This window comes from Pipra filicauda, unplaced genomic scaffold, assembly GCF_003945595.2.
Source record: "Pipra filicauda isolate LSUMZ 115617 unplaced genomic scaffold, ASM394559v2 scaffold811_size88088_pilon, whole genome shotgun sequence".
NCBI classification, from domain to species: Eukaryota; Metazoa; Chordata; class Aves; order Passeriformes; family Pipridae; genus Pipra; species Pipra filicauda.
In genome coordinates, this window is record NW_024104989.1 from 38,962 (window position 1) to 56,536 (window position 17,575).

Genomic DNA, 17,575 nt, shown 5'->3' on the forward strand with positions numbered 1-17,575 from the left:
GGTCAGTGACCTGCTCTGCCAATGAGACCCCCACAAGTGCCTGGGCCCACATGGGATGCACCCAAGAGTCCTGAGGGAGCTGGAGAAAGAGCTGGCCAAGCCACTCTCACTCATTCCCCAGCAGTGCTGCACAACTGCACAAGTTCCAGCTGACTGACAATAAGCAAATGGGATACTGTAACAGGGAGGGGTTACTGTATCAGGGAAAACAGGTTCGAGAGATTCTGGAACGTGAAAAACTAAACACTGTTGCTAGTTAACAAAGTAACTATTTATTATGAAAGGTGGCAAACAGGGAAAAGGGGATAAAAAAACAGGCGCCTGAGGGAAAAGGATTAGGGCGGAGGAAAAAAGTGAACAAAAGACCCTAGAAAGAAGGCTCGACACCCATACTCACCCAGGTGTCACCTATAAGAGAGTCTTACCCACTCTAATCAGTAATAAAGCCTCTCTGCAGCAGCTGCGTGTTCCAAAGGGTTGGCAGGCTCCCACTTCAAGCAGGCGTCCCCGCTAAAAGCAACTTGGTCCTTTGTGAAGAGCCAGCCCCCAACAAGGAAAACATGTCTGCTTTTATAAAGTTCATTGAGAACACCTGCCCCGGGGAGGTGTGGCCAGTACCGCCCTGTCAGGGGTTCTCAATCCCACCCCCTTGGTTATGTAAGTGCACCCCTCCTGCGCACGCGTGAGCACTTTGGAAATCTCCTCACACAGGCGCAGTGAGTCCTGAGGGGTCTTTCCCAATTGAGGCTGGGGGAGAGCCTTCATCATGTCATCGTCACTTTCTCCTCCAAATGCCCTTGACGAGCCATTGACCAATCACAAAAGACCCATTAAAACAGAAGTTCTCCCTCCAAGGCCAAATTCACTGTTTTATCAGGGAACTTGGCAGGAAGAACTATAAACTTCTGCAGGTGGCTAAGGCCAAACACAGACCAAAAATATCATCCCAATTCCGTCCCAATACAGATGCCCATGCACAGGAAGGGCCAAAAGGAGGACTCCTGGCCTCTCCCATTGACCTCAGGACCAGGGAAGTCCATGCAGCAGATCCTCCTCAGTGCCATCCCATGGCACGGGCAGGACAATCAGGGGATCAGGCCCAGCCAGCGCGGGGTTGGGAAAGGCAGGTCCTGCCTGACCAACCTCATCTCCTTCTCTGACAAAGGACCCCCTCAGTAGCTGAGGGAAAGGCTGGGGATGTGTCTCTCTAGATTCAGGAAAGCCTTTGGCACCATCTCCCCCAGCATCTCCTGCACAAACTGGCTGCTCATGGCTTGCCCGGGGAACTGTTTGCTGGGTGACAAAGTGTCTGATGGCCCAGGGAGCGGTGGGGAATGGAAGGAAATCCAGGATGGGCTTGTCACTAGTGGGGTTCCCAAGGGCTCAGGGTTGGGGCTGATCCTGTTTCACATCGTTCTTGATGATCTGGGCCAGGGGATCGAGTGCCCCCTCAGTAAAGTCGTGGACAACACCACGTTGACTGTGAGTGTGGATGTGCTGGAGGGCAGGAAGGCTCTACAGAGGGATCTGGACAGGCTGGATCAATGAGGTCAAGTGTCAGGGCCTGCCCTTGGGTCCCAACAACCCCCTGGAAAGCTCCAGGCTGGCGGCAGAGGGGCTGGAGAGCTGCTCAGCAGGAAGGGACTTGGAGGTGCTGCTTTACAGTGGCTGGATATGAGCCAGAGTGTGCCCAGGGGGGCAAGAAGGCCAAGGGCATCCTGGCCTTTGTGGAGAAGAGTGTGGCCAGCAGGAACAGAGAACTGATTGCCCCTCTGTGCTGGGCACTGCTGAGGCCCCACCTCGAGTGCTGTGTCCAGTTCTGGGCCCTCGGTGCAAAAAGGCCCTTGAGGGGCTGGAGTGTGTCCAGAGAAGGGAACAGAGCTGGGGAAGGCTCTGGAAAACATGTCTGCTGAGGGACGGCTGAGGGAACTGGGCTTGTTGAGTCTGGAGAGGGGGAGGCTCAGGGGGGACCTCATTGCTCTCTACAATGACCTGAAAGGAGGTTTTAGTGGGGTGAGGGTTGGTCTCTTCTGCAAAGCCTTTAGTGACAGGAAGAGAGGAAACATCCTTAAATTGCATCAGGCAAGGCTCTGATTACACATTAAAAAAACCTTTTTCCACTGAGAGAGTGTTCATCCATTGGAACAAGTAGCCCAGGGAGGTGGTGGAGTCTCTGGAAGTGTTCAGGTGGCACCCGGATATGGCATTTTGGGGTGGGGTTTAGGGGGGATTCTGGTGCTGGGTTGACAGTTAGACTAGAAGATCTTGAAGGTCTCTTCCAACCTTGATGATTCTGTGATTCTGTGACCTGTCATCCCTGTTTCCAGATTTGTGCTCTAAGAAGACCCTGGGGATGTTTTCTCAATTGGGTCCCTCAGTGAGACCCATTGGCACTACAAGAAACTTTACGGTTTGAATCTCACTTTGGTTTCTCAAGAGGTTCCTGAAACTTTCCTCAGGGTCTGATGTTCAGGGACTCATCCGCAAAGCTACCGAGGGTCATGAAATGCCTGGGGCAGTTGCTGTGCTGCTGAGCTGGGCCGGGCTCCTGGCACACAGGGAGCTCCTGGCAAGCAAGAAGAGCTTCAAAGAGACAACTCTGCCCAGGAGCAGCTCCTCTGCACAACCCAGCAGGGCTGAGGGCACTGCCAGGGCAGCTCAGGGACACCAGCAGGGCACAGACACAGTTTCAAGGGACTCAGCACTGGCAGGATGGCTGAGAGCTCCCTGCAGGAGGAATCTTGGCAGGGTTGCTCAAGGTGAGGCTGTGGCTGCAGGGCAGGGCAGGGGCAGCTCCTGGAGGCATCTCCTAAAGCTGGCTCAACCCCAGCTGATGGGATGGGTGAGTAGGGGACTGTTTGGGGGCAGTTTGGAAGAACTGTGAAGCTGGGGGTGCAGCCAGGGGTGCCCAGGCTGTGGGGCAGAGCAGGGTCCTGCATCCCAGGGCGCTGTGCTGGGCAGGGACTCTGCTGCCTGCCAGGGGCAGCTCTCAGCCGACCTGGGGAGCTGCTCCCAGGGCTGGGGCAGAAGGGCTGTGGGCAAGGAGCAGCCTCTGACAGGAAAGGGCAGGGTCCTTGACCTGTTGACACGATGTTGCAGGTTGTGAGGGCTGCTCAGAGCTCCAGGTTATCACACAACATTTCCCAGGGGAGCTTTCCGGAAGCACAGGAGTTGAGGAGCTACTAAAAGGGAAGGGTCCTGTTCTTTCAGTCTCCCAGTCTGTGTTTTCTGGGTGGGAAATGGGACATCAAAATGTGTATCTCAGTTCAGGAGGAGGAAATTAAACTCTGAATCAGCTTCTCTCAGAGCTGAATAACCCAGGCAGTGTCAGAACTCAACACCCCGTGGCTCACAAGCAGCATCACTGTCCACTTCTCCCATCTCCTCGGGGTTGCCCTGCCATTGCCATCAGAACCTGCCCAGCCAGAGTTGCCCCTGGACAGTGCCTTGTGCTGGGAGGGCTCTTCAAGACAGAGCTGAGCCCCCCGGGGCTGGGATGGGCTCTGGCAGCACTGCCAGGGCTCAGCCCTGGGCACAAGGAAGCAGCTGCTGGCAGGGACTTGAACAGTGCTGCCCTGCTCTGAGAAACAACCCTTGGTTGTGGGTTTTTTTAAGACTACTTTCTGTGTGAGGTCCTCGTCAAGGCAGTACAAGGGAAATCCAAGGGTAGATGGAAAGCAGACTCTTGGATCCTTCAGCTCTCCTGGGCTTGCAGTAAGCCACCCAGAGATGAACTGTCTTCTCTGTATCAACTCGTTTTCACTCATAAAATTGAGGATTTCTGCCCCTACAAAGAACACTCCTGGCACATTTTTCTGCTCTCATCTTTTCTTTCCCTTACTTTCCCTTACTATTATTGTGTCTTTCCTTTCTCTCCCTTACACATTCTCCCTAAAGGTTATCATTATGCCATATTGCTATAGATGAGAGATACAGATGATAACACCCAAAATGGCAACATAATTGTTTACCTTTGAAAAAAAATTGTTCTAAAATAAACCCTACATATATATGTTTTCAAACACTGATTATTTAGTGTCGTTTCACTCTAATTGCCCCAAGGGATTTATCAATGAGAACCTGGGTTATCCCCCCTTTCTGGGGAGGGTCGAAATATTTACTCAGAAGAGTCCCTTCTTCCTTTTCTGCTTTTTCTGATTCTCAGACTCCTTTTTTAACAGGACCCTATGCCGTGAAACAGCAAATGCCCAACAGCAGCTCCATGCCCCAGTTCCTCCTGCTGGCATTGGCAGACAGGAGGGAACTGCAGCTCCTGCACTTCTGGCTCTTCCTGGCCATCTCCCTGGCTGCCCTCCTGGTCAACGGCCTCATCCTCAGCGCCGTAGCCTGCGACCACCACCTGCACACCCCCATGGGCTTCTTCCTGCTCCACCTCTCCCTCACAGACCTGGGCTGCATCTGCACCACTGTCCCCAAAGCCATGCACAATTCCCTCTGGGACCACCAGGCACATCTCATTCCAGGGATGTGCTGCCCAGGCCTTTCTGCTGTTCTTCCTTGGAACAGAGTTTTCCCTTCTCACCATCATGTGCTACGACCGCTACGTTGCCATCTGCAAACCCCTGCACTACGGGACCCTCCTGGGCAGCAGAGCTTGTGCCCACATGGCAGCAGCTGCCTGGGCTGCTGGGTTTCTCTATTCTCTGCTACACACAGCCAGTACATTTCCCCTGCCCCTGTGCCAGGGCAATGCCCTGGGCCAGTTCTTCTGTGAGCTCCCACACTTCTTCAAGCTCTCCTGCTCACACTCAGGCTACCTCAGAGAAATTGGGCTTCTTGTGGTTAGTGTCTGTTTGGAGTTTTATTTTGTTTTCATTGTGTTCTCCTATGTGCAGATCTTCAGGGCTGTGCTGAGGATCCTCTCTGAGCAGGGACAGCACAAAACCTTTTCCACCTGCCTCCCTCACCTGGCCATGGTCTCCCTGTTACTCAGCACTGCCATATTTGCCCATCTGAAGCCTCCCTCCATTTCCTCCCCATCCCTGGATCTGGTGTTGTCATTTCTGTACTCGGTGGTGCCTCCAGCACTGAACTCCCTCATCTGAGGAACAAGGAACTCAAAGATTCCATGGCAAAATTAATTACTGACTTTTTTCAAAATCAATGAAGTGTCTGTTTTCTTCTGCAGAGCATTCAGAATTTAATTCATTACAATCTCAGACTTTTTTGTCTTGTTTTTTTATTTGTTCATTTTCTTATTCCTTTTCTACTGTTATGATGAATTCGACAAATTAATATCATAGCATTGCTACATCAGTATCTACCATTCTTTTGTAAGTCAAAGACTTTCCAAAGGTTTGTTCTCTGTTCATTTAAATTAAATAAATACCCTACCCTGATTTCTGTGTACCCAAGATTCTTCTGGCCCCTGACTTCAGGGGCAGTACCTGTGTGTAGAAGAGACCCCCAGCCCAGCAGCCCAGCCAGGGACAAGAGCACTCAGTCTTTCCATGTTCCTTCTTTCCAGCTCCACACTGTCCTTCCAAACCCTGCTGTGGGTGCAAGGCCTGAGTGCTCTGGCACCTTGGGCACAGCCCTGCTGCATGTCCATGCTGGGATCACAGGCAGGGACAGGCCCTGGGAACTGCTGGCACAGAGTTGGGCTCCACATCAGCAGCTCCATCAGCAAAGGGCATCTCCTGAGGGCAGGGCAGGAGGGTTTCAGGCTCTTCCTCCACAGTCACTGTCAGCAATGAGCTCCAGGAATGCCCTGGCAAAGCAAATGCCAGTGCCCAGCTGGGAGTGGGAGTGTGCAGGGTGGGGGCACCCAGCAGTGTCCTTGCACAGCCAGAGCTCCTGGCCCAGACCTGAGGGACCAGCAGAGCAGGGGCTGGGCTGTGTCTTTGTTCCATAGACAGCCTGGGAAGGTGCCCCAGGGCCACTGTCACAGAGCAGCCCCTGCAACCCCCATTCCCAGCCCTGGCCTCTCCCCCCACCTGCAAGAGGTTGGTTGTCCCTCCATTGGGGGACATCAAGTGATCAAGTCAGAAGTCCACGTTTGCTTTGTGCTGAGGACACTTCAGCATGTCTGCTCTGTCCATGCCCTGCCTTCAGACCCGTCCCTTTCCCTGCCCAGCAGGAAAGCAGCCCGGCTGGGCAGCATTGCCCCTGTGCAGGCAGGAAGGGCTCTGCAGGCAGGAGCGGCATTGCTCTCCAGCAGAGGCACTTCTGCCCTTTCCCAAAGCACAGAGCACAGCTGGGCACTGGGATGCAGCCAGAGGCACCCACAGCTCCATGGGTCACCCTCTGAGCTGCCTGCCCAGCTTCAGTGAGCACCAAAGAGAGAAAGAAATGCTCTCACTCACAGGAGTCCAAACAGGGGAGAGGGGACATGTAGAGTTAAATATTTCAATAGAAAATTGAAAATCAGACCTCATCAATGGAGTTTCACCTCATGGGAGTGGGGCATGTCCCCAGACTTCAGTAAAAATATTTTCTTCCTCTCTCTCATGTCCTCCTCCATGACTGGGGATGGGAACAGCCCCATCATGTGGCTGCTGGAGGAAAACTTGGAAACCTGATACAGCACCACTGCCCTGAGTGATCCCTGACTGGGGACAGCAGAGTCTCTACTCCCAGCAATGTCATTGCCATTTCCTGCACCTTTGGCATATGCAGACTGTTTCCTGCTGTGGCCCCCAATATTGCATATGGACGAAGATTCCTCCCAAACCAAAGGTGCCACACCAGAAAGCTCTCCCTGCCCACCGAGTGTCCAGGCTGACCCACCAATTGCACCTGAAAACCAAAGGATACAGGCTTTCCTTCCTGAGGGAAAGGGCTGCGGTTCCCTTTTTTTCAACCCTGCGATGCAATTGTCAGTCCAACTCCCAAAATTCCATAGGGATCAAGATTCCTCCCAGACCAAAGGTGCCATACCAGAAAGCTCTTGCTGCCCGTGGAGTGCCCAGGCTGGCCCACCAACTGCACCAGGAAGCCTAAGGTTGCAGCCTTTCTTTCCCGGGGAGAAGGGCTGTTGTTTGCTTTTTTCAGCCTTGCGCTGAAGCTGCCAGCCTGACTTCCAAAATTCTAGACTGTGTGGGTGCTGCTGCTCCTGTGCAGAGCCTGCTGGGGTTGTCTGTGGCTTGGGCAGCAGCAACTGCACACCCCGCCCAAGGTGCCCCGCGCCCTCCCCATGGTGGCCCCAGCAACACACAGGCAGGCCACAGATGCTGCTTCCTGGCTGGCACAAGGCTTGTGGCCACCTCCGAGGACCAGCTTCTCAGGGATCCCCACAGCTCCAGGCTCTGCCCATCCACACTGCTGGAAGTGTTGAGGCTCCAGCAGAAACCCCAAGGCCGAGGGCCTTTGGGGCACTTTCCCTTCCCCGCTGCACGTTTGGGCAAGTGTTGTGGAGCACAAGGGCCCTTTTTCCCCTCTCCCCAGATGCCCTGTGGACACCGGGCACCAAAAAAACTCCTGAGCCTCTGTGTATGCTAAGAGGAATTTCATATTCTCATGTTGGGGTAAGAGGAACTTGTTGCAGAGAGGGGTCTTTCCCGTAGGCTCAGGGAAAGCCTGTCCCATCAGACAGGCTTCCCAGGATCAGTTCTCTGCTGACTTCCGGCAGCTGCCCCACAGAGGAGCCTCCCTATTCGGCACATTCTGGAGCTGATCTTCAAACTGCTGGAACCTGGAGAAGACTCAGGTCTCTGGACAGCTCTTAGGATTTTCTGGGTTTGAAGTGCCAGACTTTTGACAGCAGCACTGTCGTGAGTCATGCCTTCAATAACTGGAAGAGAAAAGAATGGAGCCAAAGTCAGAGACCAGATCTCTGGCGAGCCAAGATCTGGCGAACCCTCCTGCCAGGACCATCCCACCCAACTCTTGCCATGGACAGGACAGAGGTGGGCCCAACGGGATCAGCCAGGAGGTGCTGGCCACCAATACCCCCCGTGCCCCTGGAATCTCTCTCTGCTCTGCCCAAGCCGTTGCTCATCTCTGCAGGGAGCAGAGCCCTCCACAGCCAGGGAAGGATTGCAGCTCCCTGCCCCGGGCTCTGTGTTCCATTCAGCAGCCCCACTGCCCTGACTCACCATCAATGACGATCTGCAGGTCTACCTTCTGTCCCTTCAGGAACCTCCCGGCCACCCCTGGGAACACAGATGCTGTCACGGCCCCAGCGGCACAGCTCCCCCCCAGCAGCGCTGCCGGCCCAGCCACATGCCCTCCTGCCCTGGCAGGGCTGAACCCGGGGCCTTCCCGCCTCGGGACGCACCAGGGCTGGGTTGGCACAGGCCGGCAGCAACCGCCAGGGCACTCGGGGCTCCACAACACATCCCTGGCTGCATCCTGCTGCCAGGGTGGGGAGGGACCGCGAGCTTGTGGCTCACCAATGAACCTGAGGGCCGCCTCTCGCACGAGCTCCTGTGGGCTCTCCAGGTATGGTAGGGCCTGGCACAGGTACTTGGCCACTCTTCTCTTGTCCTTTTCCAGCTGGAGAGAGCGGTAGGGCACAGAGGGAAGGGTTGACTGGGGCTCTGCCCCTTGGCCGGCTGCTGCCTGCACCCAGCACTGGGCTCCAGCGGCACCCTGGCTCGGGGGCAGAGGAGCCTGCAGAGGAGCCCGCACGCCCCAGGCAAGGCGGCAGCCTGTGGGGCGCAGGCTGCTGTCCCACAGGTGGCTGCAGCAGTGGGCAGGGGCACAGTGCCAGCCCCACACTCTGGGCATTGGGGGCTGGGGCTGTGGGGTCGTCCTTACCAGGCACTCGCCGAACCTCCAAGACTGCTTTGTCTTCAGCAGCTTCACAAGATCACTCCTCTTCAGAAACCACGCTACACCAAGCAGCGCTTCCCTAGAGGCCTGCAGAGCAACAGAGAGCAGGACATGGCATCGCAGCCCAGGGCACAGGACCCGTGTCCCTGGACCAAGGCCAGGAGGAGAGACTAGAGCCTTTGAGGTGCCAGGGCACGAGGCAGACCAGCCCCCTGCCGTGGGGACAGCAGACCCCACAAGTTCTCACTTCTGCCACATGCTGGTTCTCATTATGCCAGTGGAAAAAAAGTGGGAGCAGGCTGTAGACCACGTGTGTCTTCAGGGCTTGTTTTCCCTCATCCACTCCCAAGTCCATCACCTTTCGGAAGAGTTGAATGGAGAGCAGCTGCACGTGGATGTTGTCCTGATGGAAAGGAAGAGGAAAAGACCTCAGCTCCAGGCCTACCAGGGCACAAGCCTGCAAGTCCACAGGCCACCGTTTCCTGGTAGCAACCAGTGCCTGGGGCAGGGGGGGCACAGAGCCTTACATTGCCAAAGAGGGGCTGGAGCACCTCAGCCAGCTGCAGGGTAGTGGGGGTGGAGATTAGGATGTCTCTGTCCTGGACTTGATTGATGAACACAGAGAGGGCCATCCTGACCAGCTCTCCGTCTGTATCCCACAGTACGTCCATGAGGCTTTGTGTCAGGCTCCGCATGCCGTCAGCCTGTGTGGAACACAATGCTGTGCTGTGAAGCCACGAATCATGGAATCCTAGAATATCCTGAGTTAGAAGTGACCCCCAAGGATCATTGAGTCCAACTGCTGGCCCTGCACAGGACCATGCCCACCAATCCCATCGTGTCCCTGAGAGTGTTGTCCTTGAGCTCTGGCAGCCTTGAGGCTGTGACCTCTTCCCAGTGGGGCCTGTTGCAGTGTCAGAGCACCCTCTGAGTGAAGAACCTTTCCCTACTCCCCAAGATAGACTTCCCCTTGGCCCAACCAAGCCCAAGCAATTGCGCTCCCCAGCCCCAGGCTGTCAGCACAGCTTCAACCAGTTGCCCCCTCCTCACCATCACAGGATCCTTGCTCAGCACCACGAGGCCTCTCAGCACCAGGCGACGCATCTCTGTGCACTCGCTCCACAGGCGCCTGGAAAGGATCTCCAGGAAGCTGTCACTCCATTCAGTCATGTCTGGGCAGTCCAGGACCTGAAAAGCACGGAGCAGTGACCGGGTGTCCGGCCGGCAGGAGCCCAGAGCCGCACAGGGCTGTGCCCAGGCAGCAGCACAGGGCGCGGCACCGTCCCAGGCAGCTGCGGCTGCGAGAGGGCAGAGAGGTAGAGGCAGGTCAGCAAGGCGGTGTTCGCCATCAGGCTCACCTCCACAAGGAATGCCACGGCGGGAAGCTCCCAGCCGGGCTTCTCCCTGATGAGCAGCCCTAGCAGGGAGAGGGCAATCCGGTGATACAAGGGGCTCGAGGCACGGCGCATCTCCCTGCCAGGGGGAAACAGGCACCATCAACCCTGAGCCGGGTGGGCAAAGCTCTCCCAGGACAGTCTCACAGAGTCCTGGTCTTTCCCCAGCACCCCGGCAGGGGACGAGGGCACTCTGACCAGTGGCTCCTCCTGTGCAGCTGCCTCTCCCAGCCTTTTCCACTCTGCTCGGCCATCCCTCAGTGACAAGGCCCTCTGGCCCATGACCACGGGCACTGTGTGGGGTGCCGCATGCACAGGCAGAAATGACAGGGGCAGCGGGGACAAGGGAGTCTCACCTGGCCAGCAAACCCACTGCATAGTGGTGGGTGTCAGAGTTGAGGAGCGTGTCCCAACCACGCTTCCGTTCCATTGAAACCACCACATCTTCACACTCAAGACGACAAAGCAGGGCCTTCACGGTCAGCACTACAAAGCTGTGTGCAGAGCAAAGCCCAGGTCATGCTGGGAACCCTGCTCAGGGCATGAGAGGGCATGAGAGGGACAGGACTGGGACTGAGCACCTCTTGGAGTTTGTGGGAAGGCTGTGTTGCTCCTGGCATTCCCTCCACAAGGCGTCAATTTCCTCTGGCATCTGCTCTGTGCTGATGAAAATCTGGAAGAGCAGATCCACGAGGAGACGGGGGGAATACTCTGTCAATGGCTCTGGGCACTGGAGCATCTGGAGAATCTCCCAAATCACCCTGGTTGCCTGCAAAAGATAAAGCACCTGCACACAGCTCTCAGTGCCCAGATGTCCATATGAAAGGGCCCAAGTGTGGGAGGGAGAGGTCAGGGAAGACGCAGGGGCAACCCCCAGCCTGGTGTCCCTGAACCTGCCCCTAAGCCAGGTTTGCAGCCCAGCACCTGAGGCAGGGAGATGCAGCGCTCGGGGAGGATGGAGAGCTGCTGGAGAAGCGACCTGTCGGCAAGTAAAGTCCAGTTCCAGAAACTCACAGCCAGGGCAAAGACATCTCTTTTGTCCCCGTCGGAGGTGGACGTGCTGTGCAGTGGCCAGTCCTCCATCACGCAGAGCAGCTTTGGCAGCACCTTCTCCACTGTCATTTCCGATGAGGCTATGGTCTTCCACATGATGGCAGCAGCTCTGCGGGGCCAGAGTTCTGTGTCAGGGGGGTGCCAGCCAAAGTGCCTTGAGGAGCAGGGAGGGACCATGGCAGCAGGATCGGGGCTGACATGGCAGGGCTGGGAAAGAGAGGGGCCAGAGGGTCCCAGAACTCTCCATCCCTCTGGCAGACCACATGGGATGGATGGACAGGGTAAGGGACTCAAAAGGCTGGTAAGCCCCAAACCCTGAAGTCAGGGAGGCCACGTACCTGTCACAGGATGGGGCACAGTGCAGGAGGGTCACCACAACATCAGCAGGGTGTGCCTCAGTCACCCTCAGAAACTCCGCCAGCAGCTTCTCTTCTGGAGTCGCGTTGGCTGTCAGTCTCTGGTGCATGTTCCTGATGAAGGCTGGCACCTGGAGGAGGCATGGGGGAAGAGCTGCCAACTTGCCCAGCTTCCCTGACAAGTGCTTCCCTTCCCACTGCACTGTGCTGGCCTCAAAGGCTGAGAGAGCCCAGGGGAGCTCACTCGAGGGGCCACAACCCCTGGAGTGGTTTGAGCCCTGGACACAGGCTGCTTACTTGCTTTGGACTGGAGACACCATTCTCCTCAAAAATATCTGGAGTGGGAGCATCATTCACACTCTCCGTGGGCATGAGGTCAGTGTCTGCAGTGCCCTCGGTCATTGCAGCATCGGCCTCCACAGCAAGATCAGGCAGTGCAGCGTCAGAGTTTGTCGGTTCATCACTCAACACGATGTCAGAGATTGCAGTGTGATCAATCGATGGGCTCTCAGTGTCTGTTGTATCATCAGTCAAAGCAGGGGCAGACTTTGTTGTGTGAACAGTCGACGACACGTCACAGTTTCCTGTGCCATCAGTCAGTGCGGTGGTGACATCAGGGTCCGCCTTGAGTTCAGTCGGGCTGGGGTCCGGCTGTACCATGACCTCAGTTGGGCTAGTTGTGGTCCTTTTACGCCGAATGCCCACGAATTTCAGAAAGGTCTGCAGAAGAACGGAGAGCAGGGAAGAGAGGGACGTGCCATGGTGAGCTCTGACAGCGGTGCCAACCTGAGCAGTGACAGCAGGTCCAGCCCAGGAGGCCATGGCTGCAGGTACCTGTGCTGCCCTGCGGAAGCGACCATGGGCACGGTCCTGCTCTTGTGTCCGGTCCCGGTCTGGGTCTGGCAAAGAGCGAGCACGGTCAGAGCTGAGGGGCTGCGGGACAGGCCAGAGAACACAGCCCAGCCCTGCGCTCCACAGGCAGGGCCAGCCCTGGCATTCCCAGTGCATGGAGCTGTCGGCCCTGAACAGTCCCGGGCCCTCTTCCCCCCTCCCTTTCCCTGGCCATGTCCCCAGGAGACGGGATGGGATGAGGCACAGTCAGCTGCAGCCACCAGCCCTGTAGCCCAGCCGTGCCACTCACCTTCCTGCAGGGGATGCAACTGCTCCATCTTCTCAGGGTGCTGGGATGGGGCAGCTCCAGGGTCTTCCTTCTTCATCCGAAAGGGCCTGAGCAGGTTCAGGCGTCTTCCTGCCATCCCACGGTCTAGCCTTGAGAGTACCTGCAAGAGAGAGACACCTCGGAAGATCTCCGGGTCACCGAGTCCGGCAGGCTGCCCTCGAGGCCACCTACCGCAGGGATTGGAGACTCCGGAAAATTTCCGGGTCCCCAATCCTGCGGTCTGGCCTCGAGGGCACCTGAAAGAGGGAAAAGCCTAAGAAATGGTATGGGTCAGCAAGTCCTGCAGTCTGGCCTCGAGGGCACCTGAAAGACAGAAAAGCCTAGCAAACACTAGGGGTTAGCAAGTCCTGCAGTGCGGCCTCAAGGGCACCTGCCGCAGGGATTGGGGACACCTCGCAAAAGCTCTGCGTCACCAAGTCCCACGGTCCAGCCTCGAGGACGCTCGCAGCACAGAAAATCCACCAAAACACTCCGGGTCAACAAGGAAAGAGTTGGCTGCACGGGGGCTCCGCACAGCACAGCTCCATCCCATCTGTCCCGTCACATGCTCCGAGGAGCACTGAGCCGTTGCCGTGTCACCACCGGTACTAAGTCATCACGTGTCACAAAGGACCCTGTGACACCCTGCCCCATACCATGCCATGGGCGATGCCCACCCTGTCACAAAGGGCCCTGTGACACACTGCCACACGCCCTGGGGGACTCCCCCAGCCTGGCCAACCTGCCCCAGGTCGGAAGGAGTCCATTCTCCAAAGTATCGAAGACAGCTGGACATGAACTTTAGGCGCAGCTCAAAAACTAAGCAGAGGGAGCCCCCTCGGCTGCCGACGCAGCCACAGCAGGAAGGGTACGGGGCCTCCACACAAGCTGGCACGGGCTCCTTGGGAGAAGTGTCGGCTGGTGGCCCTCCCAAACATGGGGCTGTGACACACAGAAGGAACATGGGGGCAAGGGCACCAATGCTGCTCCCACCCCATTGCCTGGGGCTGCACCAAAATCAGCATCTCTTGCAAGTCCTCGCCCAAGGAGACCTGCCACCGCCCTAAGTCCTGGCAGGGCTGGTGCCCATCTCCTGCCCCAAAGAGTTGTGCCCCTGAGGGACTTTTCTGCCAGAGGGCAACCAAAACCAATGGGCACTGATGTCTGTGCTCTTGCAGGGGGCTGTTGGGAGCGGCAACTGGAGCAATTGGTGGCCATGCTCGGCAGTTGTCACAGGGCAGAAGCGGTTTCTCCTTGTTAGAATGATTTTTGCATGGAAGTGATGACCTGCAGCACCAAACCACCCTCACTTCCTGAGTTTCACAGGAAGATTAGATTGGTCAGAGATCCTGTCAAGTTTCCTTGTGTTATTTGGACTTTTTCTCTTGCATTCTGCAAAATAAAAGCTGCCCAGTCTGATGTTCAAAGCTCCAGTTGCTGTGTGTCCGGCTGAGACTCTCAGCTGATATCCAGGACATTGGGGAGAAGTGAAGGGCATAGGGAGAACTCTGGGATCCAAACCTGTTCTGTGCCTCTGATTAAGGTGCCACCCCACTGAAGGAGCAGCCAAGACAAGTGACGGCAGCAGACGTCTTCTGCCAGTTGCTGCTCTCGCATGGACACAGGGCACACATGTTCCCACGGGTGCAGAACACTTGATGCAAGAGCAATGGGGGGCCATGCGTTGGTAGGGAATGGGCTCCAGAAAGCCCAAACCCTGATCCTCTAGCAGCAAAAGCTGAGCTCGTGAACTGGGCCATTTTTGCAGCAGACACCACAGTGCTGACTTCCCTCCGTCCTGGAACTTGAGCCATATGAGGCCTTCCTTCAGCTTCTGTTGCTTTTTCTTTTGTTCCCAGTTCACCAACTGGAATCCCAGTTCACAAACGAAGATTCCTTCCAGACCAAAGGTGCCACACCAGAAAGCTCTCCCTGCCCACCGAGTGTCCAGGCTGACCCACCAATTGCACCTGAAAGCCAAAGGATACAGGCTTTCCTTCCTGAGGAAAAGGGCTGCGGTTCCCTTTTTTCAACCCTGCAATGCCAGTCCAACTCCCAAAATTCCATAGGGATCAAGATTCCTCCCAGACCAAAGGTGCCATACCAGAAAGCTCTTGCTGCCCGTGGAGTGCCCAGGCTGGCCCACCAACTGCACCAGGAAGCCTAAGGTTGCAGCCTTTCTTTCCCGGGGAGAAGGGCTGTTGTTTGCTTTTTTCAGCCTTGCGCTGAAGCTGCCAGCCTGACTTCCAAAATTCTAGACTGTGTGGGTGCTGCTGCTCCTGTGCAGAGCCTGCTGGGGTTGTCTGTGGCTTGGGCAGCAGCGACTGCACACCCCGCCCAAGGTGCCCCGCGCCCTCCCCATGGTGGCCCCAGCAACACACAGGCAGGCCACAGATGCTGCTTCCTGGCTGGCACAAGGCTTGTGGCCACCTCCGAGGACCAGCTTCTCAGGGATCCCCACAGCTCCAGGCTCTGCCCATCCACACTGCTGGAAGTGTTGAGGCTCCAGCAGAAACCCCAAGGCCGAGGGCCTTTGGGGCACTTTCCCTTCCCCGCTGCACGTTTGGGCAAGTGTTGTGGAGCACAAGGGCCCTTTTTCCCCTCTCCCCAGATGCCCTGTGGACACCGGGCACCAAAAAAACTCCTGAGCCTCTGTGTATGCTAAGAGAAGTTTCATATTCTCAAGTTAGGGAAGAAAAACTTGTTGCAGAGAGGGGTCTTTCCCGCAGGCTCAGCTGGTCCCATCAGAGAGGCTTCCCAGTATCAGTCCTCTGCTGACTTCCGGCAGCTACCCCACAGAGGAGCCTCCCTATTCGGCACATTCTGGAGCTGATCTTCAAACTGCTGGAACCTAGAGAAGACTCAGGTCTCTGGACAGCTCTTAGGATTTTCTGGGTTTGAAGTGCCAGGCTTTTGACAGCAGCGCTGTCGTGAGTCATGCCTTCAATAACTGGAAGAGAAAAGAACGGAGCCAAAGTCAGACACCAGATCTCTGGCGAACCAAGAAGCCCCTCCAGCCAGGACCATCCCACCTAACTCCTGCCATGGCCAGGACAGCCAAGACGGCCACAGTTGGGCCCGGATAGCAGCTCTACCCGTCGACACGCCGCCTATCTAAAGAGACTCCGAGCTACTAGCAGCCCGACTGGCAGAGCGGGTCGAGCCGCTGAGCCCGGACAACAGGTCTACCCGCAGCGCTACGAAACCACGTCTACCCGCTGGGCGCGGACACCACGTCTACCCGCGGGAATCCGATCGGATACCACGTCTACCCGGGACACCAGGTCTACCCGCCGGCCCGGGACGCCAGGGCCACCCGCCGGGCCCGGACAGCGCCTCGACCCGCCGGCACCTCGGCGGCCGAGCCGCGGCGGCCGCGGACACGCCGCCTACCCCTTAAGAGACTCCGAGCTACTCCCCTCTTTACCCGCACCGCACACACTGCCTTTTCGTTCCCGTGCACACCGCTGCCCGCAAATCACGCCTTCTCAGCGCGCCCCGAGGGCCCTGCAGAAGCCCCGAGACCAGCTCCGGCCGCCAAGCTCGGGCGACAGCTCGGCGCGCCGACAGCCGCGCCGCCCAGCCACCTTAAGAGAGTCCGGGCTACTCCCCCTCTTTACCCGCGCTGCACACACTGCCGGTTCTTTCCCACTCCGAGCCCGGGCACCAAGGGCAGCGGCTCGGCGCCCGCCGGCGGCCTCGGCTAAGCCCGCAGAAGCCGCTCGAGCCGCCCGACTGGCACAGCGGGTCGAGCCGCTGAGCCCGGACAACAGGTCTACCCGCTGCGCGAGGACACCACGTCTACCCGCTGGGCGCGGACACCACGTCTACCCGCCGGCCTGGGACACCAGGTCTACCCGCCGGCCCGGGACGCCAGGGCCACCCGCCGGGCCCGGACAGCGCCTCGACCCGCCGGCACCTCGGCGGCCGAACCGCGGCGGCCGCGGACACGCCGCCTACCTTAAGAGACTCCGAGCTACTCCCCTCTTTACCCGCACCGCACACACTGCCTTTTCTTTCCCGTGCACACCGCTGCCCGCAAATCACGCCTTCTCAGCGCGCCCCGAGGGCCCGGCAGAAGCCCCGAGACCAGCTCCGGCCGCCAAGCTCGGGCGACAGCTCGGCGCGCCGACAGCCGCGCCGCCGAGCCACCTTAAGAGAGTCCGGGCTACTCCCCCTCTTTACCCGCGCTGCCCACGCTGCCGTTTCTTTCCCACTCGGAGCCCGGGCACCAAGGGCAGCGGCTCGGCGCCCGCCGGCGGCCTCGGCTAAGCCCGCAGAAGCCGCGCGAGCCGCCCGACTGGCACAGCGGGTCTAGCCGCTGAGCCCGGACAACACGTCTACCCGCTGCGCTAGGACACCACGTCTACCCGCTGGGCGCGGACACCACGTCTACCCGCCGGCCTGGGACACCACGTCTACCCGCCGGCCCGGGACGCCAGGGCCACCCGCCGGGCCCGGAGAGCGCCTCGACCCGCCGGCACCTCGGCGGCCGAGCCGCGGCGGCCGCCGACACGCCGCCTACCTTAAGAGACTCCGAGCTACTCCCCTCTTTACCCGCACCGCACACACTGCCTTTTCTTTCCCGTCCACACCGCTGCCCGCAAATCACGCCTTCTCAGCGCGCCCCGAGGGCCCTGCAGAAGCCCCGAGACCAGCTCCGGCCGCCAAGCTCGGGCGACAGCTCGACGCGCCGACAGCCGCGCCGCCGAGCCACCTTAAGAGAGTCCGGGCTACTCCCCCTCTTTACCCGCGCTGCCCACGCTGCCGTTTCTTTCCCACTCGGAGCCCGGGCACCAAGGGCAGCGGCTCGGCGCCCGCCGGCGGCCTCGGCTAAGCCCGCAGACGCCGCTCGAGCCGCCCGACTGGCACAGCGG

At 58.1% G+C, this 17,575-nt stretch overlaps 1 protein-coding gene across 1 annotated transcript; it reads right to left on the reverse strand.

The window, feature by feature from the left end:
• Window positions 1–7,451: 7,451 nt before the first annotated feature.
• LOC113994311 lies at window positions 7,452–13,247 on the reverse strand. Its single transcript, XM_027733215.2, has 15 exons — window positions 12,681–13,247; window positions 12,374–12,438; window positions 11,837–12,259; window positions 11,522–11,670; window positions 11,145–11,292; window positions 10,712–10,899; window positions 10,487–10,624; window positions 10,095–10,209; window positions 9,787–9,924; window positions 9,264–9,440; window positions 8,984–9,139; window positions 8,722–8,823; window positions 8,355–8,457; window positions 8,058–8,114; window positions 7,452–7,753 (listed from the first exon to the last, which is right to left on the reverse strand). Exons 1-15 carry the CDS (start codon window positions 12,793–12,795, stop codon window positions 7,548–7,550), a joined length of 2,280 nt encoding a protein of 759 aa, XP_027589016.2. The 5' UTR covers window positions 12,796–13,247; the 3' UTR covers window positions 7,452–7,547.
• Between the last annotated feature and the right edge of the window lie 4,328 nt (window positions 13,248–17,575).